The sequence below is a fragment of the Sylvia atricapilla genome, chromosome 15 (assembly GCF_009819655.1).
Source record: "Sylvia atricapilla isolate bSylAtr1 chromosome 15, bSylAtr1.pri, whole genome shotgun sequence".
NCBI lineage: Eukaryota > Metazoa > Chordata > Aves > Passeriformes > Sylviidae > Sylvia > Sylvia atricapilla.
Genome location: NC_089154.1, coordinates 892730 through 917122, shown reverse-complemented (window position 1 = coordinate 917122; position 24393 = coordinate 892730). Strand labels below are relative to the sequence as shown.

At 40.2% G+C, this 24393-nt stretch overlaps 1 protein-coding gene across 3 annotated transcripts; it reads right to left on the bottom strand.

Moving 5' to 3' along the window:
• Nucleotides 1-1320: 1320 nt before the first annotated feature.
• On the bottom strand, nucleotides 1321-24329 carry EEF2K (eukaryotic elongation factor 2 kinase). 3 transcript variants are annotated; one of them, XM_066329658.1, is made up of 18 exons: nucleotides 24022-24329; nucleotides 22201-22251; nucleotides 20408-20508; nucleotides 18774-18834; nucleotides 17903-17940; nucleotides 15642-15813; nucleotides 14399-14548; nucleotides 12766-12898; nucleotides 11246-11373; nucleotides 10631-10826; nucleotides 10294-10346; nucleotides 9484-9561; nucleotides 8621-8683; nucleotides 7384-7518; nucleotides 6227-6415; nucleotides 5740-5864; nucleotides 4991-5169; nucleotides 1321-4361 (listed from the first exon to the last, which is right to left on the bottom strand). In XM_066329658.1, exons 1-18 carry the CDS (start codon nucleotides 24262-24264, stop codon nucleotides 4252-4254), a joined length of 2205 nt encoding a protein of 734 aa, XP_066185755.1. In that variant the 5' UTR covers nucleotides 24265-24329; the 3' UTR covers nucleotides 1321-4251. The 3 variants fall into 3 exon arrangements, with proteins under 3 accessions (XP_066185755.1, XP_066185757.1, XP_066185756.1); XM_066329660.1 differs by lacking the exon at nucleotides 8621-8683; XM_066329659.1 differs by lacking the exon at nucleotides 22201-22251.
• Between the last annotated feature and the right edge of the window lie 64 nt (nucleotides 24330-24393).

Genomic DNA, 24393 nt, shown 5'->3' with positions numbered 1-24393 from the left:
TCACCTGCGCAACATCAGTTACGACAAGACCTTTTCCAAATTAGAAATGAATTAACATAGAGGAGAACCCAAACTACAACACAAGCTACCAGCCTCATTACATTTTTTTCCTGGCACAGATAGCCAGAGAATAGCAAGGACCCAACACTCATCCCAAACACTCCCAGACTAAGGGCCAGGCCCAAGGGTTACAAAGCCCTGAGCTGTCCCCACACAGGAGTCAGCTCCATCAGCAGGAGCAACTGAGAGATATCCCTGAACTTAAACCTGAAAATACCCTGACCCACCCCTGGCAGCACTGCCCTGCATCCATCCTGAGAGGTTCAAATGAAATTCTGCCTGTCCAAATTCAGATGAGAAGTCCTGATTTGACCCACTGTAACTACACCTGCCTCTGTCAGCACTCATTCTACTCTGAGTGAAATTATATCTGTAGGAAAGAGTAAGAGTCAAATCAGTCCCACAGACCAGTAATTAAGAAACAGGCTTATTTACACTTTATAAGCTATAAGAATTTGCTGTTTCTATGGTTTCTGAAGAATGCTATTCTTACTTTGTTACACTTGCTAAACACTCCTTCTCTGTGACAGCAGCTACATCTAAAAACTACCCAGGCTATAAAGCTAGAGCAGTGCCAATTTTTACCATTTTTCATGTAAGTGATTCTACAGTGCAGAGGCCCAGATGGTGCTTTTTTGTTAGGAAATTCTATTCCACAGCTAGAGGATAATTTCACATTGTTTAAACTACACAGGTATAAGCTCCACCTGTCTAAATAAAGCAGTAAAAAGCACCAAGAAGAGCTCTCTTTTAACCAGTTTGAAAGGGCTTATATTAAGCATATTATTCTAGCACAGAAAAGGAAATAAATCATAGCAATACGACAGTGTATCATTAGATGTCGTATCCCACCTCAAATCACAGAGCCCAGGAATTTCCAGCCCATTCTCAGGACTAAACAAAAGCTAAAGGCATGGGGAGGTCTCTGTAGCACCCTACAAATGAATCCTCCTGTCCTTATATTTTATCCTCTATTGGTCACAGACACTACATGTGTAATCAAATGCAAATCAGAGAGCACATCAACCACTTCGTTTTCTGGAGGAAAACAGATTTGGTTGCTACACGTCAAGTAATTTCTTCCCAGATAGCTACTTCTGGCTGTTAAAAGGGAATGAAATTGGGAATGGAACAATACAAACAGCAGAGAGGATTTCTGGAAGCTTGCAATAGCAGGATTGAATTTTGGCAATTTATAAAGAACAAAACAAAACCCGAGAGCAAATGCAAACCCAAAGAGCAACAAGTGAAACTACTGAGAAAAGTGACAAAAAGAACAATTTTATTGACTCGCCAGAATGAACACAGACCAAGTGAGTGAGAGGACTAAGTGATGCAGGCAAGCAGTAGTTGCTTGTCTGACATACAAATAAAGGCTTTCATCTCACTCTCCTTACCCAAGCAATATTCCCACTGACATCTGGAAATCCAGGTAAGTTCTGGCAGGCTGAGCCTCAGATTTATTTTCACATTTTTAAAAAATACAGGTTTTTATTTATTCATTGTGAATAGATTAAAAATACAGCATAAAGAAATATCATTGCAAAAGTCTTTAAATATACAGCTTTTCCCTTCAAAATGTCACAGAATAAGTTGTGAATATTTCTGTAAACAATTTCCATTTCATATTATTGACAGTCCCATTTATTATATGGATAAATCATCTGATACACCTTAAGACAGAAGGTAGTCTTCATCACCAAAAACTAGTAGTTTGCAAACAAATATTAACCATAATATAATTGCACTGAGTTGTGTGCACATTTACATACCAGATCTACACAGAGCTGTCAGCAACTTTAGCAACTACTGAATTTAGCAAATTAAACTACATCAAAAAGTGTCAATAATTACACTCCACATCCTTTGCATGCACATTTTGAATGGACACTTTCAATCTCCTCCCTACACGGTTAGTGGTGTTGCCACACATGCTTCCTTCTCACAGAAAATCTCAAAGATTTGGCATCAACACCTTATGAGGGAAACAAATCATTTTGTCTGATTTTGCTATTGTCCCTATACAACCTATATGTATAGGTTCTGCATAAAACAGACTATTCAACTGTCTTCAGAGGTGAGTGGCTTCCCCTTTCATTGACAGCTGATACCTTAATGCCATGAACTGAAATAGCAAAAAAGGCCACATCCCAGAGAGGCTTTAGGCATCTAAAGCAGAACTTTGGATAGGCACTGAAAACATGCATCTGAATTGCAGTCCTCTGGTTCTATTTCAGCATGTTAGCTACAAAAAATATTAGATCCAAAAATCGGGTCATTTTAGTACCTCACTATCTAAGACCAGCTGAGATCTAGAAATGAGACATTCCTCCACGAATGGGTGAAGAGCCCTCACTCTCAAAACAAAAAAACGAAAAAGGCCACGGCAGGCACCACTTTCCCACAACCTCTGCAATCGACAGCAAAAAGATGTTTCCATTTGTTGCAAGGCTGCTCATAGCTACAGCTGCCTGGTGGTTACAGCACCAGCCAGAAGCACAACATCCAAGGGTAACTTTCCCTTCCCTCCTAGAAAAGATTCAAATCCTCCCTTAACCACCAGTTCACCTCTTTCAGACAGTGGCAGTTGTTATTGACATCACCCTTGGATACTGTCTAAACAGCAATTCAAGATCCACTTGCCATAAGAAAGAGAAAATGGAAGCACAATTTGATTCCAGTGAGAGGCACTTGCAAAGGAAAAGAAGAACTGATTTCTGTTCCCTGAACAATTTCTGCATTTTACAAGAAATTAATATTCCTTGGCTATGCAGGCGAGAAATCCTAATCAATCCTGCATCATCTCACAGCCTGCTCAGCTTTACGCTTGCTTTTGCTTTTTAAGAGCTCGGCTGAAGTGGTGAGCATCACAGGTCATTCAGCACTTGACAGGGGCCGCCCCTTGAGCACATCAATTTACACCTCAGGAGACTGCAAGGCCAAGGAGACAGAAGCTTCCATCTTAAATCTCCTGCAAAATGACTGTTAACCACAACCAAGGAATAGGAACAGCTTCTGTACGATCCATACAGGTGGCACAGCAGCTTTGGAATAAAAGACTGGATTTGAAGAAACTTATCTCTAGGCAATGATAATTCAACCACCACCAGGTCCGCCCCTCACTGGTTAAGATTAGGCAAAGAAGACACAAATTCACGTGTTTGGAGGTAATACTGTTTCCCTTTCGAACCAGAAACTCTTCTCTAAACACCATTTGCAGATAAAATATAATTTTTAAATATACCTAAAGCATATGGATTATTTTCTATACATAGAAATAGGTGAATCAACATCTCCTAACCTCTTCAAACATCCATCTGGAAACAGTGTTAAATGTCTTCTCATTTTAAGTGAGATTATCTATCTTCACTGACATTTGAGATGCCACTGTAAAACTAACTTCAAATTACCCATATATTACAAATCTTGCTACTGTACATGATTGGACAAATATAAGGTCAGTAGAATTTTTATACAATTAAACTTTTATATGGTGCAAAATGTGAAAATGAGAGAGGTAGCTGGATAGCTCACCTCATCAGGAACATGAAGCATTTCTAAAAGGTATAATATCCAATGCTGGTAATGAATAAAACAGTCCACCCTGAATATCCTCACCACCAATCTGAATCATCTTCTCCACCCCTCCCCAAACTAAGGAGTCCATCTGAAATTCATCTGAGTGTCCAAAAATACCAGCAAAATAGAATGGGACTACTTATTAACATCAGTAGCTGCATCCATAAATCGAAAATTTACGTTTATGTGCAAATTTGGTGAGATACACCAAAAATGAAGAAATGTTGAGAATTTACAAAAATGTTTTTCTGTATATAGAGAGGAGAAGAAAAATGTAAACACTGATCATTTGCTGTGTAAAAAACAGGACATGTAAAACCTAAACAATAAGGCCTCATTTTCTTTTGTAAAAAAAAACAGGCCCCTCAATTCTAACAGTAAAAAAAGTACAAAAGGTCCAAGTGTATCTGTATTGGAGCTTCAAAACACAAACAGAAGTATGCTATGGCACTCACATTACTACTTACACTTTAGATTTCTACCCTCAAAAAATTATAAAACTAAAATACAAAAAAACCCCAACCTGGCAACATCACATAAAAATACATCTTTTTAGCTGCAAATGCAGCAAGTCTATAAAAATTTATATACAAGAACTGCTTAATTTCAGTGTCATTCTTCCATCATCGCCCAAGCCTCTTCTGCTTTTTGGTAGTACTGATTTGCCAGTCTGCCCTTCATGGCTTCCATGGCTGCTTCTGCTGCTTCTGTGTAAAGCTCACCTAGAGAGGAAACAGCATCAGTTATGTTGACAGAACAAAGAAAAAATATGGCTTTAGCCTGAAGCAAATAAAGGACAAAGGGAGGTCAAACTGCAGAGCCGGATGTATGGGTGTGTTTTAACAGCGTGAGTTACATCAGCTGGGAATCTGGCCTCTGCTCCTCAAGCTGAAAGTTATACAACTGGCTGCTGATGGCTCCCCAATGTATTTGGAAGGACTGGAAACAGGACCAGCCTGCAGGAGCACCCCAAGACAGACATCTAGCAGGTAGGTTACACAGCAACTAAGAGAATGTGTAGGCCCTGGGAGTCATGGGTGTAACTCAGGCTACAAGCAGCAACCTGCAGCTCAGGGGCGTGACCCAGAAGAGCAACCTCAGAGGGAGTGAAGGTTGCCTGGCAGTGACTCACTGTGCCACAGATTGGACCTGGCACCACCCACGACCCTGCCAAGATTTCTTCTTTCACTGTTACCAGCCTTGTTACACCCAGCATCATTAAATCTGACGGTATTGACCCTCTCTATGTTCTGTAACAGCTGAAGCAAGAAATCTATTTTTAGGGTACATGCTGGGGAAGAAGGGAAGGAAAAGCAAGATTATAGATAACAGAAACAAAATGAGGCCTCACCTGATCTCTGTGGATCCTTATCCAAGTTGAACCCTCCCATCAGTAACATCTCTGCTTCCCTGGCCAGGAGCAGATACCGGGGCTCATCCTGAGTGTCATCATATTCACCACCATCGTCACAGTCAGTCATGTTCAGTGCAGTGTTGTACCAGTGCAGTGCCTCCTTCCAATCCTGGGCTCTGAAGTCAAAAATAATTTTTGAAGATGGTTCTCTTAGGAAATCAATGTACTTTGCACTGGAGATTCAGCATCCAATTTTGTACTGGTTTCTCAGAGCCTTGATGCTCTCCAAGAAAGCAACTGTTCTCACAGAGATTCATTAACTGCACTGTGGCATTAGGTCACTACAGCAAAATGAGGCTGGGGTCACTTTATACAGGAATTACAGGAGAAAGTATCAGATTGAAGTGTTTTGCTGAACTCCAGAGTCTGAGTTTCACTATCGGTATGGTTTTGGTCTGGCATTTATATTTGTGAGAGTAACCAATTTAGAAAAAATCTGGAGTTGTAAAGTCTTTCATAAATACTTTAAAATCAGTTATTTTGCACACTGAGAATGCTCAGTGAACTTCAATTAAAAGTTTAATGTTATTTGACAGTAGGGAATTTAAAGACTATCACTGTTGTGCACAACAGAAAACTCAAGTAAATAACAAAGACATGCTAAAATACAAAAGCAGAAAAACCATTGCCCCAGCCTTGCCTCAGTCAAGTACCATCAAGTGAACTTACTCAGCCATGCACAGTACCTGTCTGCACCAAGATTTACACCTGTATCATAGGCTCTTGCTACTAGAATCATGGAAGGCCGGTCTCCAGCTTCTGCTGCTCTCAGCAAGTAATTAAATCCTTTATTTCTGTTCTCCTTTGTATCCTAGTAAAGAAAACAAAACCTTTAAAATGCACGTTTCTGAAACGATCCCTTCATTCCTCTACCATTAAAGGCAGTTTCTCAAAGTCAGCAAGTATTTAGTATGTCACAGCCACAAGAAACAAAGCAGCTGAACAGTAAAGGTGGCTTCAAAAGCTTCCCAAAGCATGCAGTAATTTGCTGGCAAAACCAGAAAGAGGCAGCATTTTTTCTCTTTTGTCCAAATCCTAAATTACAAGTAATCCATTTTCTCTGAAGAGTCTACAGAACACCTAACTACAGTTTTTGTTTCATCTCCATTTTCTGCTATTCCTATGTTATTTTTACAGTGGACCTCAATTCTGCTTTTTTGGCATTTTCCATACCTCAAGAGTGACCTCAGAAAGAATGTGATGTGGCAGCTGAGAACACATGAGGCCTAACCCAACGATAGCTTCCAGCTCCCCGCAGTCTGCAGCATGCTCCAGGTGGAACAGGGCTGACTCCTGATCCCATTCCTCGTCCTTCTCACAGAAGCGCCCGGCTTCATGATAGCGAACCATGGCCAGGTGAACCTGGACACGAATTGCACAGGAGACACAGGATGATGTAGAGATCTGATCCTTCCAAACCCTCTGCTCAGACTTTACCAGGTCTTAGCGGTATGTCCTGGAGTAAGAGGAGGCTCAGGGGAAGCCTTAGTACTCTCCACAATTATCTGAGAGAAGGTTCTAGCAAGATGAGGGTCAGCATCTTCTCCCCATCAGCTGGTGACAGGATGAGAGTACATAACCTCAAGCTGCACCAAGGGACATTCAGTTTGGACATCAGGAAGAACTTCTTCATGGGAGGGGTTGTTAAGCACTGGAATGGACTGCCCAGGGAAGTGGTGGAATTACTGTTCCCGAAGGTGTTCAAGAAACAATTGGATGTGGCACGGAGTATTATGGTCTGGTTGACAAGGTGGTGATTGGTCAGAGGTTGGACTCGATGATCTAAGAGGTCTTTTCCAACCTAAATGATTCTGTAAAAAATAGGTTTCTACCCACATCAAAAGGTTTGAGAACACCTCAGGCTCCCAGGATGTTCAGAAAGATTTACATCATATTATAGGAGTGGGCTTAAGACCATACATAGCCCCAAACTTAATTCACATTTCCATTATCTGTCATAGTCTTGAGTAAAAAGAGTCAGTCCATTCCACCAGTTTTCAGGAGCTCAGCTTTGCCTATGTGCAAGGTATGTGGGTCAGGTACACCACACCCATCCCACTGTATCTTCCCTGTGTGATGCCTCTGGAAAGGCAGACTAACAACAGCAGGGTTCTTCCCAAAAGAGCCCAGAAGTTGCAAGGCCAAAAGCAGATGCAATTCACGGGTTCCTGAACTCAGATTCCCTTATACAACATGGGCAGGTGAGAGAAAGGTATAGATGAGTTATTTTCAACTGCACAAATAAATGCAAATGGGGTAACACCTCTATGCAAGTAATAAATACAAAATGTTTCTTGTTGGATAAAACAGTATCAGCAGACCCATCCTACCTTTCCAAGGATGGACTTCCCAATTTTCTTTTCAAGTTCTAGAGCATTGAGCCTCTGAATTTCTTGGGCAACACAGGATGGTCTGTGGATGTGGACTCTAGAAGAGTTGTAAAGATTCCATTTCTCCACACTGATCTGAAATACAAAATATACTATTATTTATATTCAAATTAAAATGGATTACCATCCAGGAATCAAGTCTCTATTAATATTGTTACTTAGTAGTAAATACTGTATTTTAAAACACAGCTTTCAAAAGTCATGTTAGTAGCTGAATAAATGGTTATTATTCTTCATTAAAGGAATGGGGCAAATCCCTCTATTTCTAATCTGAACATCATCACTTTGAAGAATCATCTCAAAGTTCTGAATCAGAAAAGGTTACTTACAAAAATGAGCAACTGAATAGTTGCACTGCAAGCACTGAAGTTATCCATGCACAGGAAAAAAAAAATGAAACCCATACTTTTCTGTCCAGAATTTCAGTTCACAACACTAAATGCAGCCTGCATTCTAGAACTCTACAAAAATGACATGTATCAATACAGAAGGTTACAAGCCGATATATGCAGGTACACAGGGAAAACACAACAGGAAGTGTTACTGGCACAGAACTTCAGTCTGTTAAAGCTGTTTCTATCTTCTGAAACAAGAATATATAACAATTAAAAGGAAATTCTGAAAGCTGTATCTAGATAAACTATTAATTGTTGTCAAAGCTCTGTTTTTTCTTTTCTTTCACAGTAGTTATTTATGCTTATACCCAAGAAAAATTATCACAGAAGTTCTATTTTGTAAAAGCATACAAGGTCTGGTCTTTCCTAACTCAGGTGACAGTAGTTCTCTTCACTGTGTATCTGTTTCAAACACTGCATGTTATTAAAAAATCATACAGCCACATACAGGATGCAATTCCAAAATAAGGTGCAGAAAGGAAACATAATTTAGTTAGGCAGAAAAAACCCACAGAGCTGTAATTTTTTTCAAGTGAGATACCCATGCATAATCACCAACTTATGACAGAGGTGACAATTTGTTTCACAGTACTTTAATGAGAAATAAAGACAAAACATAAAAGGAAATAACAGTGGTAAGTTGATATTAATAAACATCATCTGTAGCTGAAAAGGAAGGGACACCAACATCTGGTTTAGTGATGTGGTTAGGGGGCAGATGAGTGGAACAAAGGACAAGCAGAGCAGCAAACTCAGTCTGTGAACATTTCTGCTTTATTTACCCTTGCACAGCTTCCCAAACTGTCTTCATCAGACTCCTGCCTCTGGTTGTTGTTTGAATGGCCCTATGTTAATGTAAAGATTTGCATCATTCAATTTGCAGCAACTGATGTGTGCCAGTTATGCCTCTAGACTATTCCTACCCTGCAGAATTAACAGTGACAATGACCAAAACTGTTTCCATTGGATGCTTTTCTTTCAGTGATATCACAATATATTAAGAAACATACTGAAAATAATAAAGAACTTGGCATACATGGGCTTCAACCCTGTAAGCTGGAGATGCCATGATAAATACCTTGTCACAAAGGAGATGACAAAGGAGTGGTATCTCTGGAAGCAATATTCTCTTTCCTGTTTTCTAATTAAATATCTTGATAAGATCACCAGGTCAAAAAGCATTTATTTAAAAATTTGTATTTTAAAGGAGTAACCAATTAATCCCTAGGAATTCTAAAGTTCCATAGTATTACCTGACAACGTTAAGTTCTGTAATGTTTCAAGCAATACAAAGTAGAGAGGGTAAATGAGTCTAAAAGCAGACCACATTCATAGATTCCACATGTCAAGAAGATGGCTACACCTTCTAAATGCAACACTTAAAAAACACACCCAACAACATCTAGTCAAATAAGATATTTGAAATTAGGCTACTCATTACAAATCATCTTTTTCCTGCAAGAGTGTCATTCTCAATGTGAATAATTAATTTTGCAACATGGAGGAATTTCATTGTCTCCTCTGTTTCCAAAGTCTAGATCAGGATCAGACCTAGATCAGGAAAGCTAAAAAAGCAGACTCTTCAACATAAAGAGTTTAAGTATGAACTTAAGGTCCAACTCTGCTATACCAGTCAGGTTCATACCCTCTCTCTCTGATCCAGATCTTCTGTCTCACTTCTCTTTTCACTGGGATATCCACTGTCTCCACCATTTTCAAAATCCTACACAAGTCAAGAACAGAACAGCATTATACTTTGTAAGGACCTCAGCCTGACATTTCTCACAGAACAAACCTTTTGCTGCTTCATGAAAAATACTGGATGGTTGTACTGGATGAAAATGATTGTGCTACCTCTGTCAGGAGGAGCAGGACTTAATGATACATAACGTAGTCAAAGATTGTTTTCTCCCTTACATACATTAAAACAAATCAAGGACTTGCATATTTTATCGAATCAAGAATCCACTAAATACAGTTTTCAGCTTCAATGATAAACCAGCAACTGACAGCCCCTGGCACAAAAGCCCAGCACTGGAAAATGCCCACTGCAAATTTCTTACATCTCCTCAGGCAAGGTTCTCTAACATCTCATCGTACCAGTATATGCAGAGACCTAATCCATAGGGATTCTTTAGCTTTCATATCACAGCAGTTGGCACAAGTGCCCAAGACACAACATGCAGGCAGGGCAACAGGCATGTGCTTTAAGTACCCGTTAAAATACAGCAGATAGAAATAAATTTCTGATGGCAAAATAATGAATACTAAAATATTAAAATAAAATGCTCTTCCTTTACTAGAAAGAGAAAATGCATAGAGGTAACACGATCTGCAACAACAGAAATAGGCAGAGCACCTTTATGTGCTTTTACAGAACAAAACCTTTGGGGAGTCCTATAAACACAATTCATTAGGCAACTGCAATCTCATTTTCTGTTGTAAAGACACTCACCCTTTTGTTGTCAAGCTGATCCAAGTTATCTACTTCACTGAACACAGGCCAATCTAGGAGAAAAAAATATTTGCTGTTATTGTAAGGATAACATGCTTCAGGAAAAAGCTCTAGATGTCATCATTTTATTGCTGTTTTTTTCACAGAAGCATCTTGTGGAATAATTATCTACATAGAAGCACTTCAGTTTTATTTCTGCTCAAAGAGGAGCACTAGAAATAACTGCTCCGGACTAAATCAGTGCTGTTGTGCTGAAGAACAAAGTAAGACAAAACCAAATTAAGACAACTCCAATGTTCAGGAACGCCCCCAGAGGTGATGCATGAGGCTCACTCACTAAGCATGTCCACCTTGTGGCTGTGAGGGGTAGCAGAGGAGGGAGAGCAGGGCAGGGAGTCAAATGCCACATCACTCATGCTTTCATCCCCGGAGTTCTCAGACAGGCGGAAGAGCAGCGGAGGCCGACTCCCGGACACGGTCCTCACCCGGCCGCATTTCTCCTCTGTGCCACGGAGGATGGTTTGAGCAGATTCCTTGGCAAATCAATGAGAAAGTCCTGTCAATAATCCTGCTGTGTATTCTACACATGCTATGCAAGCCAATGGGAATGTTTATTAGGAGTTCTCTATAAATACACACATGCATACAGAAGTATTTGCTTTGAAAAGTTCTACACTGCAACAAAATATCAAGCCCTGACAGTTTTACTGTCAGACAGAGTTTACTTTAGGACTGAGTTTCTTTCCAAGTGTTACATCAAGTCCCATTCCCACCAAAATCAGCTGAAATTGAGATCAATTTGCAACAAGCATCAACTCAGGTTTGTGAGATTCAAAACTTAAAAATTATTTCAGCATTCAAGGATCTAGGTGGTCCCAAAATTACACGGTGTTAAAAGGTTCTCAGTTAATTAAAGCTACAGCTTAGTTACACTTTTTCATCAAACACTTACAAGCGATTTTTTGTTATAATCCAAGGCATCTTTCTCTTTGGATGAAAGATCAAATGGTGCAAGCCCCATGCTTTTGCAGATGTTGTTGCAGAAATGAGAATGAAAGAACAAGGCCATACCTCGAACACCTAAGACATTAAAAAAAGTTGAGAAAGCGTTTACTCAAATTTTATATTACAATTTACTTATTAAAGGTCAAAGTCCCATAGCTTTGCCAAAAAACTCAAAAGACAGAAAATGCTTTGTAGCACACAGCCTACTCCACTTCCATTTCAACACCTGTGAGAGCTTTTCACTCTCTCTGCACGAGAGAGTGAGAGAAGTGTGAAAGATCTTGAAAAGCTATGTTGTTGGGGAAGATGAATCAGGGAAACCTTATAAATATGATTACTTAGCAAAAGATTCTGAAAATGTGAAACCTACAATTGAAATAGAAATGAAAGCTTATTTTGAGTTGTAGGATATTGAGTCTTAGTTACTACATAACCTGAAAACAATAGCTGAAGGAGAATCCCTTTTGATGGCTAAGGGATCCAAAGGTCAATGTAGTAAAACAGAAGTCTAAAGAGTAGGTTTTAGAGTTTAAAATATAACACAGTATGGTAATATAGTAGTTCTTATAGGCTGTATGTAGATTCTATAGGATTTTGTGTCTTGTATTGGTTAGTCACTGTAAATTAGAATATTCATCACGAAAGAAGATATAATGTATTGTAACAAGGACCTCACTCTCTTACCTCTTCCTCCTCTCCTTCTCGCTACTCTTAGCTCTCTTAGCTCTAACCTCTTAAATCTTACCTCTCCTCTTAATTCTTAACTCTTACCTTTCCTCTTCCCCCTGCTCTCGCTCTCTCCTGCTCTCTTCCCCCTGCCCTTTGCTCTCTCTCTCTCCCTTCTCTCTCAGCTCTCATCTCCTGTTCTTTCTCCCTCTCTCTTTGGGACTCCCCTCCAGCCCAGGCTGGTGGCTGAAGGCAAGGCCCTTTTACCCACGACCCTTGCAATAAAACCACGTGTTCTAGAATATACAGGTTGGCAGAATTCCTTGTCCCAGCCGTCCGTGGATTCACCTACACTATGTAAAAACCTAACTCAACTGCATCACTAAGAAATGTGCTTAAATTTGATCCTGCTTACAAAACTTGCGTGTCCCATGAACAGCTTCATATACAGACACTCGAAACTTCAAAAATACTTGGTGCCTATCTCTGCATTCACCTGTATCCATTCCTGCAATTTGGCAAGGAAATCAAAGGCGTTGATTATTGTTCTCATATTGTAGAAACTACTTAACTACATTACTTGTTTAAGAGTAGGCCAGGAGACATGAGCCAAGATCACCTCTCATTTTAAGACTGCTCTTATATGACAGCTGACCAGTACAGGACTCCTGGCAATAGGACTTCCTCAGCTGTTTCCATGACCCTCAAATGTGTTGTCAGCTCACCTAGTGCAGTGGCTACTCAGCAGAGCTGGGAAGGAAAGAGAAGCACCCCTTTGTGAAACACAATCATTGATTTTACCTAGGTTGCCATCTCCAAAATCTGTACCACTCTCTGTATGGATCTGAGGGTCTGTATAAAGATCTCCAACTCCCTGGATATCAACAACAATGAGCTGGTGTCCTGAGCGCTCAAAGGTAAAGTGACTGAAGGCCTGGAAAGAACCATAGAAAATGTCTGAGAACACTCTCCCTTCATCTACTGAAAATAACAACACATGTTCCCCTGTTATAAATCAAAAAAGAAGTCTTAAAACCTTATCAGTGAAGAATAACTGGTATAAACATCAGGATGAAAGCAGCAAGAGAGAGTAAATGCATGTAGCATCCTGTCTCTCCAACCTGCTTTGACTCACAGAGAGGCTAAAAGAGGCAGGGTGAAAAGCAGCAATGGGGGCAGGCAGGGGAAAGGAGATTTAACTCCTTATTTTTGTACTAAAGATTGTTTTCCACTACAGTCTTCACCCTAGGTAGTGGGGCATACCACTGGCAGAGGGACTATCAGTGGGCTCTGAAGTCAGTGCAGAATAACTTTTGTATAAACATTCAGGCTGTGCCTGTGATTCTGCAAGCTCTGCATCTCTGGGACACTGCTTCCTCCTGCCAAGCATTAGCTCTGCCACAGTTTGGAAAAAAAACCCATAAATAAATGTGAGCATGCCCAGAAATTCTTCTTCCCCTTTGACTGATCCCCCTGAACAACTGCTGTGTCTACATTTGTGTATCAGATAATGAAATGTACATTTGTGCTCTCAAAAAACACATTTCAAGAATCAGGTATAAAAAGCCTTTCTCATTAAAATAAAGCTGAGATATTAGGAATCTTCTGGGAAGGCCTCCAAAAAAGTGTTGCCAGGCCTGGAGGAGGTGACTGGTGGTGATAGACAAACATTTTAACTGCAGCAAATACTAGGGAACATTTTGTTCCCAACCTGTGAAAGCACAGCACTGATTCAGTGCACAAATGACAGAACATAAATTCCCTGCTTACATTAAGCCTCATTACAAATACCTTAAAAATAGTGGAAAAAAATGTAAAGAACAAAACTCTCAAACCCCAGAAAAATAACTCTTCGTTACATTGACCGCTTTGCATTTTTTGATAGTATTTTAAATTTATTTTGCAGGATTCAAGAATCACTTGAAATCTGTACTTGTATTTCTATATGCAAACTCAGATTCAGCTATTCAGAGGCTGCAGCTGGAAAAACCTGCATTTTTATATGCAAATAGCCTAGATTCACTTACATGAATTGGACACCAGCCACCTCTTGCGTATTACGTGAGGCACCAAAAGACTATTCTGTACATAGTACATGAGCTCTCTCTCTCTCTCTCTCACTGCCTCAATTTGAGGAAAATTTGAAGGATTTTGATGCCTGCAGTTATAATTAGAGTCAAAGGGCTTAAGGTTTACAAAGAGTATTAACCCTGCTCAACTCAACTGTAATCAACTGAAATCCAATAAAGAAGCACTCAGTGCTTGAAAGAGCAGGCCCCAAGTAAGGGGCAGACAAACTGCAAATAGAGAAATTAATCTGGCACTGTACTGCAGAGCCTGCAGTTTCCTTTCTTGGCAGTAATGCAAGATCTCTGGAGAGAGCCCAGAAATTCCCTGTAGCAGATTCTATGGAAAGCATGAAACAAAGCCTCACTTGTGGAGTTAGACGAATGTTGTCGTCTCGCACAAATCCAGAATTTGAGTTGTATTTGATGTATTTGCCCTCAATGTAATGTTCCAGATGAAAGAGAGGCTTTCCAGGCCTGTTCTTCATTTCAATAATACAGGTCTGCACTATATCCACCTGGGGAGGGAAAGAAGATAAACAATGACTAACAGAATACTGTCTTCAGATCAAAGTGTGTGTGAATCCTCCAGCTGTGAAAACTTTCCCCAATGCAAGAATCTGAAAAATTGCAAAGATCCTTCTGTTTAACAAGGGGATGAGTGAAGAGTCATGTGCTTCTTGAGTTATTGGAGGAATTGCATAAATTAAAAGCAGTCACTTCAAAACAGCTCACTTCTGCAACAAACCCCTCTGAAAAATTGCCTAGCAAGTGCTGGTTTTATCTTGTGGGTACCTTAAAAGTACTCTGCAAAGAGTCTGCACCCAGTGAGCAAAACATACAGTCACTACTGCACAGCTCAAAGAAATGCATTTTCAGAGAAGGGCTGAGGGTACCTACTGTTCAGGTATCTCTCTATCTTGCCTCACCCTCTCCCTCTGTCCCACACACATTCCTAAAACAGAAACCATCGCTCTACTTATATATTTTCTCCAACATGGAATTTAAAACTTCTACATTTGTAGATTTCTCTCCGCGTGCTTCACTTTAGACTTCACCTTGCTGCTATGAGCCAGGTAGTTATTAACTAACCCTCATATGGGAGGCAATGCCAATATCCCAGATATCAAACCCACTCATTTTGGCCATTAAAATTGCTAAGGTTTCCAGCAGGTTTCCAGCTCTTCTCAAAAATCAGTGCTAGTTATTGATGTTTGGATGGGTGTGAAAGATTTAAGCATCTACCTTCCTGGACTATTAACAGTTAAGTGTATTGCTGAGACTGCTGCTAGCAATAAATTCTGTGACATCTCTGGTTATCACAAAAGCAGCTGGGCGCACATTGAAGACAGCGATACAGACATTTTATTTTGGTTTTCAGTCAACAGCTGAGGACAGTCAGACATTCACAAACACACAGCTCCTAGTCCTGGAAATATAAAGCAATTTCAGTATTTACTCCACTCAAAATCAGCTATCATTTAACAGAAAACACAGAAGGATGTTTAATGTGAAAGAATGTGAACAAGTAATTTCCTCTAAATTACATCTGAAGACTAACCTAACAGAAGAACAATATTGCATTTTGCTTAGTAAGATCTTTGAATGCACCTGTTTTGGTGGTTTATGCCGGTTGTACTCTTCTCCCCAGAGTTTTGCCTCCATCTGCAGTCGAACATCCTCAAAATAAACATCCCTGCTCACACTCTCTATGTATTGTTTGGCAACATAATTATAGGCACCTTTCCAGTTCTGAGTGTGTAAGAAGTTGGACAGCTTTTTTCTGAAAGACAAATCAATCGTTGGTGAATGGAAACCCAAGGATTTTAATTCAATCTTTCCCATTTCCTTGCCTGCATGGACAGAGCCAGGCTCCAAGATGAGCATTACCCTCAGTCATTTACCAGGTGTTCTACCTGAAACGTGAAGCACAGGAAGGGGACAAGGGAAAATAAAACGCCCCATGGGAATGGCTGGGATGTGCCAAACTGTTTGGTTTAGCTGCAGCTACTTGTGCTCTGAACTTTCTCCTGTTCTCAATTCCTTTCCCTTCCTGTTCCTCTCAAACCTGGAAGTATGAAGGGTTGGTGCCTTGTCAACAACCTGTTCTATTGTCAACAAATATTTTCTGTTGAAATTAACAGGGAGTGGCCTTTCAAGCATGAACTGAGAAACCTCTCCTGGGATAAAAGCAATCTTCTGCTTCTCAACACACAGCAGTGACTGCTCAGTAACCCACATACTTTTCCCAGCAGGAAAACTGCACCTGATAGTTCTTAGGATGCAGCTTTTCCCTTTTGTTGATGAGCAAATCTTTAATCTGCAGATCCTTCCAAAGCAGGAGGGCTGGGGCAGGGGGATGGTAGTGTGTAGCACAGGAAAACTTTGATAAGAAAGGATCTGCTGGCTGCCAACAAATGCATTAAGCAGGTGCTTTAAATTAGTAGCAGCGCTCAAACTCTCAACTCTTCCCCCTCCTTCCTTTTCCTCTCCCTGCCAACACCTTGCTGCAGAGGCCTTGGTACAGGGGACACTCTACAGGCAAAGTAATTTCATGCTGCCTGTCCTCCTGCAGGGATGGGCACACAGTCACTGCAACAGAGGCCTTGGAAAGAATAAACAAGGAAATAGGGTAAGATTTTCAGCCAGATCCCAAACCTTCCCAGCTCTTGAAGGAACACACTCCTCTGCATAAAACAAGCCAGCTCATGTTTTTCTAAAGTCAATATCCTCACACTGATTCACTGGGTTATGAGCAGCTAATGCTGTCAACTGTCTTAACTAAACACTTGCAGAGTTACAAAATTCTAGGAGAGAGCTCCAGGTGGGAAATATCACTACCACTGACATATATGGGAAACCCAGCAGTAGGAAGCTGACATTCAAGTTATGCTTTTTTAGTATAAAAGGTTAAGGCAAAACTACTAACCAATTTCTGTTTATGGCATGACTCAAAATATTGTGTAATAGGGAGTTTAGGAAGTAACAAGAACTAAAAGCAATGTCAGCAGGCTGAGATTTTTACTTCCTAGGCTTCATTCACTACTGTCTCCAGCTGGTTTCACAGGAACAGACCCACCAGCATGAACTGATACTGGAACAATGCTAAACTGGAGAACTAAGGGGTTACTTTTCTTCATTTTTGCCCAAGTTCAAATTATCACATTTTCATCTTTTAGGAGTGTTTATCTTTCCAGAGCTGAAACCACACATGAAATGCAATTTCTCTGGATTCCACATATGGGAAGAGGGGGAATGTTTTTAAACATACACATGTACATTTTCCAGGAAACATTTGTTTCCAGAGCCTGGAAAGGGTGGGGTAATCTCTTAGCACACACCAATTTATAACTGGATGCTGATCCCCACAATAACATTCAATAACACTCTCCAAGAAAGGAAAAGCTCCTCCTCTTTCCCCCGTTTTATCCTTCTGGCAAGTACAACTGTTAGTGTTCAAGTTCTGCCTTACTCAGAACATTTTTCTGGTGTATGTGATCCAAAATAAACTCTAGGAGGATAACCTTCACCAATGGAGGATTTTCCAGTTGAGACTGCACCATTCAAATATTCATTCTTTCTCTTCTCTGCCTAACTATAGGCCTCAAGTTGATCTCCAGGCTGCAAATACCTATCATACCAAATTTTAAGATATTTCAGCACACAAGGAACACAGAAATTAAGTGGCTGTTACGATACTTTCCTGAGTATTTTGCATCCCAGGGATGGTTGAAGTAGAACGTTCAGAGAACAATTCTCCTTTCTGAACCCCACTCCCTGCAGGTGGAGTCACACAAAGAGGGATAAACCCCTCATCAAAGCTTTTCAGTCACCACAGAAAAAAATACTGCAAGGAGTGGGCAGATACTCACGTTCTGAAACACTCTCGCATTGCTCCACGGCCGAAAGGCTAAGGAAAAGAAAAAAACAAAAATCCAGCATTGCCATTTCCACAAAGTTGATTCCTAACCAATAAGAAACACAACCATGACTTCCCCTTTATACCATGCAGAAAGCAATTTGCAAACAGACTCTATAAAAATATTTCCTCAAGGAAAAGTGAAAATCCACTGGTAGTGTAAGCAGGTATCTGGGAAAAGGCATTTGGATGAACTCCCCCTGCCAATATCCCAATATATGGAGCAGAAATGGTATGTCTTTTAAATTAGCTATTTAAATTCTTTCCCCAGTTGTGAGTCAGCTCTGTGTGACTGCCAAAAGAAGCTTCACAGACTTCATGCTCTCTGCATTTAGGCCTCTGTATAGGATGTGCCAAAGAGAGCATCATCTTCTCAGATGCCAGATACTCAGCCAGCAGCACAGAGCAAGGCAACCCCAACACACGACCAACCCCAGGACTTAACTGGAAAATGACAGTGCCTTCTACCCTCACATACAGAAAATTCAATTGGTTTTCATTCTAAGAACAGAAATTATTTGGGAGCACACAAAATAGGACTACTGCCAGACAGCGAAATGATGCCAGAAGGAAATGGGAGGGGTGACATGGAAGGGAAATCACTGGGAATGGAACAAATGCCTCATGTTGCTGACAGGGAAGGTCTGACTCCATTTTCTACTCTGTTCTGGAGAGAAGGATACAAAGAAAAAGAGACAGGAGAAAATAATTACACTGAGACTTGAAAATTTCTATGAGGAAAAATATCTTGCTGCCACTATTCAGAAACAGAAAGGAAATTACAAACTTTCTGTTGGTAAACATGAAGGACAGTGTGATCTTACTTGAGAAGCCATCTTGATAAGGACTTCATCTTCAACCCAGTCCCCAGTAACTGCATTGTACCTGCAAAATCAGGAGATATGTCTCAGAAAAATGCAGAAGGAACCCAAATCTTCCCATTTCCAGCACCAGCACCTATCCTTTCTTACCTGTAACTGACTCTGGAAAGTGCTGCTGCCACTCCCACACAAAAGCTTCCAGTCATCCCACTACCCTCTGGCCCTCCTCATTTTGGGCAGGCAAGCAGAAACACACGTAGCTCTTTGAAGAGACACTGAACCCTCCTGCTAATGAGCAGATTCCAAAGCAGAATCTGAACTTCTCTAACACTGCAAACCAGGTTTATATCTGCTTTGAAGTTAAAGCTCCTCTGTGATGCCTGGGCAGCACACTGGGGGCAGAAAGGGCCTCACCAAGCTCTACACACTGGACAGGTTGTCTCCCCCAACCCTGAGCTTGCATAAGCCTGGTTCTGGCTGAGTATTTGGATTGGGGCTGTGGAGAATGTGAACAGCACCAGCTGTGAGAAGCAGTGGGGCCAGGAACTGCCCAACACTGCACTGAGGGAGGAGCAAGTCCCTGCACAAATTTGTGATAATACAAAGAGTACGACTGTGGTTTCTCCCCACCCCTTCAACTCCCAACACAGTGAAAACCAAATTGAGAACCACAGCAGCTGAGTCATCAACACATGATTGCTTCCAGCCTGGTTCCCCCAACCTGCACTGTGTAATTCACGCATGCAGACACCCCATATTCTCCCTTGTATATTATGTATCGCCCAGTTTGCAGCAGATAAAGAGGTAAAAATAAGAGTATCAGAGCCATTTCTTTTTAGCAGGACATTGAACAGCCCTAAACTAAAATTATTACTTATTTGTATTTTAAAATATGTGAACTATTTCAGGACTGTGTGGCTGATGCAAGTCTACAGGGAAGAGCAGCACTGCATGACTGGTATGGAATTAGAAGGGAGGCCTCCCCAAACACTGATGCTAAGTAGTGATCAACTGGCATCTAACCCCTAACCCTTCCTCCCAGAAACATGTGTCAATAGAGTAAATATTTTGGCAAAGCTCCTGTTAAAGCACTGAAACCAGTTTCAGGGCCAAACTCCCTCTTAGCACGTAGACCACACTGAGCTATTCTGGGCTTTATAAGTATTTAAATTCCAGCCACATGCAACAATACTGCATGGACTAGCAACACTGAAACTGCTATTTTCGAAAAGTCATGGAGGGTTATGTTACTTTCTTTCCCAAATTATTTAAACAAAGTATGCCGCCTCTCCGTTGGGATTAATTTAATTTTTAATTAATTAATCTAATAATTAGATTACATTTATGGCATTAATAAATCAACCAGAAAATACTTTTCAGCCTTGCTTCCTGTCTACACAGTAAAAAACCTAGATATTGCTTAGGTGGGAGAGAAAGCGTGCCACTGGTTTGCTGAAAAGTTCATTTTTTGATGATGTGCAGTATTTACATGTTCCTGGGAGACTGAGCTAAGACCCACTCACTTTGGGCATTATAAAAGTTCTTCAGCCAGATATTCTGCACTACACAAACTCAGCCCTTGCACAAACCAGCAGTCCTGTTTAACAGCAGCACCCAAAGAAGGAAGACCCACAGACCTGTAACGAGTGGCATGTTCTGTCTCAATGTCCTCCAGATGAAATTCTGCCCAGGGATCAGGCATGTGCTTGGCTTTCTCAATAGCATGTTTCCAGGTTTCCTGAAGAAGTTACAGACTTTATTTATGATCAGCAGCAGCCCACAAAACCAGCAGTTTCTAGAGCACATCAGGATCCCAATGCTATGGAGATGTGCAACTACAGTAGCCCCCAAAGCATTACTCAGAGCAGGGACCAGGCAGTACCAAAGACCACTCTGATCTTTTTATAGTTTCAATTATAATGAAACCCAGCTCAGATACATAAAGCACAGATTTCAGTTCAATTTGCACCACTGTAAAGTTACTGAGAACAGAATCTGGCACAGTATATAGAATCACAGACATGATTTACAAAACCTAAGGTAATTTGCAGATATCTCTAACATGCTCTGCAAATGGCAATAAGGCACACTCAGATGATATTAATTCACTTTTTCTGTTTTGATTTTTAGCTTTTCATACCTAGCAGCATATGCTGATTTTGCATGCTTAAGAATAAGTATTAAAAAAGTCCATTAAAGATATAATTAATATGGATGAAGTAAGAAGTTCTGTGAACCCCAGGGTCCCAGACTGTGCTCAGCACGAGAAAGAAGAAATTAGAATGTTGTAAAAATTGATTATTATAACAATTCCAGACAAGTAGCTATTTCAATGTTCACCAAGTCAAGAGTAAAATACCAAAGCAGTTTTCTGGAGTACAACAGTCTCTCTCTACCAGCCAATTTGGACACTTTACTCTTAACATTTTGTTCTCCCTCACTTACATTGTGTATTTCCAAGAAAACCGGAGATATGACCCTGTGATGTGCCAAATGCCTTCTGCAAAGTGAACAGGAGAAAAAGGACTCTGCACCCTGCCAGTAAAGAAGTATTGAGCTCTGAGATATTATTACTGCCTCTCTGACTGAACTCCAAGTGTGCAGAAACAGTAACTTTTAAAATTTGGGGTCTATTTCCTTTTTTCAGGAATTAAAGTCAGTCTTTTTTTATAAAAAATACACTATAAATTTGTGTCGGCAATGGCCTTATGAAGCAGCTACAATTTAAATGTTCATGTTTATTTTGAATTTCAGCTTTAACTATGTATACCTTGCAAACAATTTAAATGCTCCCCTTTCTGACAATAATAACACAAAATGAAAATAATACTACATTAAAGAAAACGAGTTTAAAGGACATGTTGAGAAAGATTTTCTATATGTTTTGTAAGAAAATAAAGCTGCCTCAGGTCATGCAATGACAGCTCATATGCACCTGAAAAATAACAGAGAGAAGGAGAGACAGCAACAAGAACTGCTTGGTTGATCAGCTGTTTAAAATTGTTCTTGAGTAGATCCCCTCTCCAAAAGGTGATTTGTGTTCACGTTAGATGATAATTTAAATAAGTTAATTACTTGTGCTTGATCTCTTGAGGTGCTTTGTACAAAAGCTGTATCCTAATCTTCAAACAAACATTAGCTGGATTTCATGGAAATGGTGCTAACAGTGCAATTTTTCTCCTGCTGGAGGCATATGGCTGCCATACAGTAAAATTTCTGGGTAGAGAACACAGGATGAGTATTATTCCATTTAACAGGTACTTCTTTTAGTTTTGACTTGATGACTCTTACAGGTTGAGGCAATCAGTCCTCACAAACAATAAAATAATGAACAAAAACAAGTCCATAAAAGGAAAAAAAAATCAAAACCAAACCAAAAAATCAAAATGCATCTATTAGATATGGTGGTGACATTTTCTTTTTAACCTACCCGACCATGGTCAACCACAGAGCCATGCTTAGAACGGTGTTGTGTGTCATTCTAAAGGATCCATGAGAGACATGAAAGTAGGAAAACACATGTGATAAGACAAATGATTGACAAAGAGTCTTGGTTCTCTTTGTTAGTTAAAAAAAAAAAAAAGAAAAAACACAACACAAAAAAATTCCACTTAAAAGCCACTCTTCAATTTATATTCCCAAAAGTTCATTCTTAGAACACCTGTGAACAAACCTGTTGAGATAAGTTGGAAGTTTTTAATGGAAAGTATTTATTACAAGGGTCTTGTCTATTAACTAGCTAATTAAACATTGCTGAGTCCTGTTTAAAGCAGAGAGTTAACAGCAACTTCTCCATCTGGCTCTGCCTTTCGTTATCAATGGCCCACAGTGCCTTTCTTTAGCTTTGAGGTCTGACAGGCAGACTCTAATAGGCTGTGGAGTTTAGGATGTCAGCCCTGGCTGTCTGCCTCATTGTGTTGGAAGTCACCATTCCTGCAGCTTAAACAGGAGATGGACACTGGCTTGCTCCACATCTCAGCATAAAGTAATCTGTCTGTGATAGGAGCTACAATTCCAAACTAGACATTATGGAGACCAAAACGTGGGTACAAACATTCTGCAGAAGCAAAATGACAGCTTAGGAAAGAGGAAATAATTGCTATTTCTGAAATCCTTATCAGTTTTATCTCAGACCATATGACTCAGAAATTGCACTGCAGACCCAGAGGCGAGTGTTTAGCACATGTTAAAACGTACACACAAATGAAGACTAAGCTCCCTGTCAGGTCTTAACTTGCTCAGTTTAGCATACACCAACACCTGTCCCATTTCTAAGCTTGTGCTCCTCACCTTCCTTAGGCATATGTACCTTTTAATGTTTCTGTTAACTAGCTTTGGTAAAAATCTTCCTGCAGACAAGCCAGCTTCCCTTTCAATGTGTTACTCACTGTTATCTGACTGAAATAACCCCCAATATTTTTTCACAATTAAAGCATGCATTAGGCATAACCAAGATTTTAGAGTATCTATTAAATAAATGTTAATATTTATAATAAGAAATGTGTTAATAAAACACATTAAATATAGCAAAATCTAAGAGAGATGTCAGTTTAGCACAAACTGTTTATTTAGAATATGTAAGCTACAGAGTGGATGTCACTTGAGGCTCCATTGCCTGGCCTGATCTTTGTGAAGGGAGCTAAGTGAAAAAGGACACATTGCCAAGGAAGCACCAGCTACAGCCCCTCTGACCTTCCTGCAATGCTGTAGCTGCTGTTCATCCCAAAATGGTCAGATACTGCTTGTTACACTGTCAGGAACTATTGCCAGTGTGACACTTCATGCCCAAGCATGAAAGCCAACACGTCGAAAGCTCCCTAAGGAGCTATAACATAAAAACTTACCCTTACAATTTCATAATTTACAATTTTATTTGACCGACTGAAAAAAAACCCCACACTATCAAAATTCATAATAAATTATCTTCTGACAGGACCAAATTTTTCTTATACCAATTGTATGATCTTTCAAATCTCCCAAACAACATACTGCATTGTAAATTATTTGATCCTAATGGCAGTGAATTGTTCTCCTGGAATGAGTGGAGGAAGACCCTCTCCTGAACTGAAAGGGACAGTAACCAATTCCATGGCAGTGTCAATACTATTGGCTTAATGGAATAAACTGCAGGTCTGGAAAAAGCAGATGAGTATCTTCATTGAAAAGTGTTAGCTACAAAGAGATGAAGCAGTTAGAAAACGTCTCATGCCAACCAAGAAAAACCTTAATGAAGACTGAAGCCAATACCTACCTTAAAGCTAAAGCTTCTGGGAGAAGAGCTTGAACTATACTGCTCAGTTTTTGCTAAGTTGCTGTAATAATTGTCTGCTTTGGTACCGGCAGACTTGTTAGAAACTGGATCATCAGTTATTGGACAGATAAAATAATTGTCTTCATCATCACTATCAGCATCAAGATAATTCCCAGAGTGCGCTGGAGTCGTTCTGGCATTATCGATCCCTTCCATACGAAAAATCAGGTCCTCGTCTGCCATGCTTGCAGGAGCTTGGCTTAACTCCTGCAGGGAATGCAACAACCACTACTCCAATGCACATGCAAACGGGGAAGAAGCTGGGTGAGAGGGGAAAAAAGGAAAAGGTTGTTATTAAAAGAACAAATAATG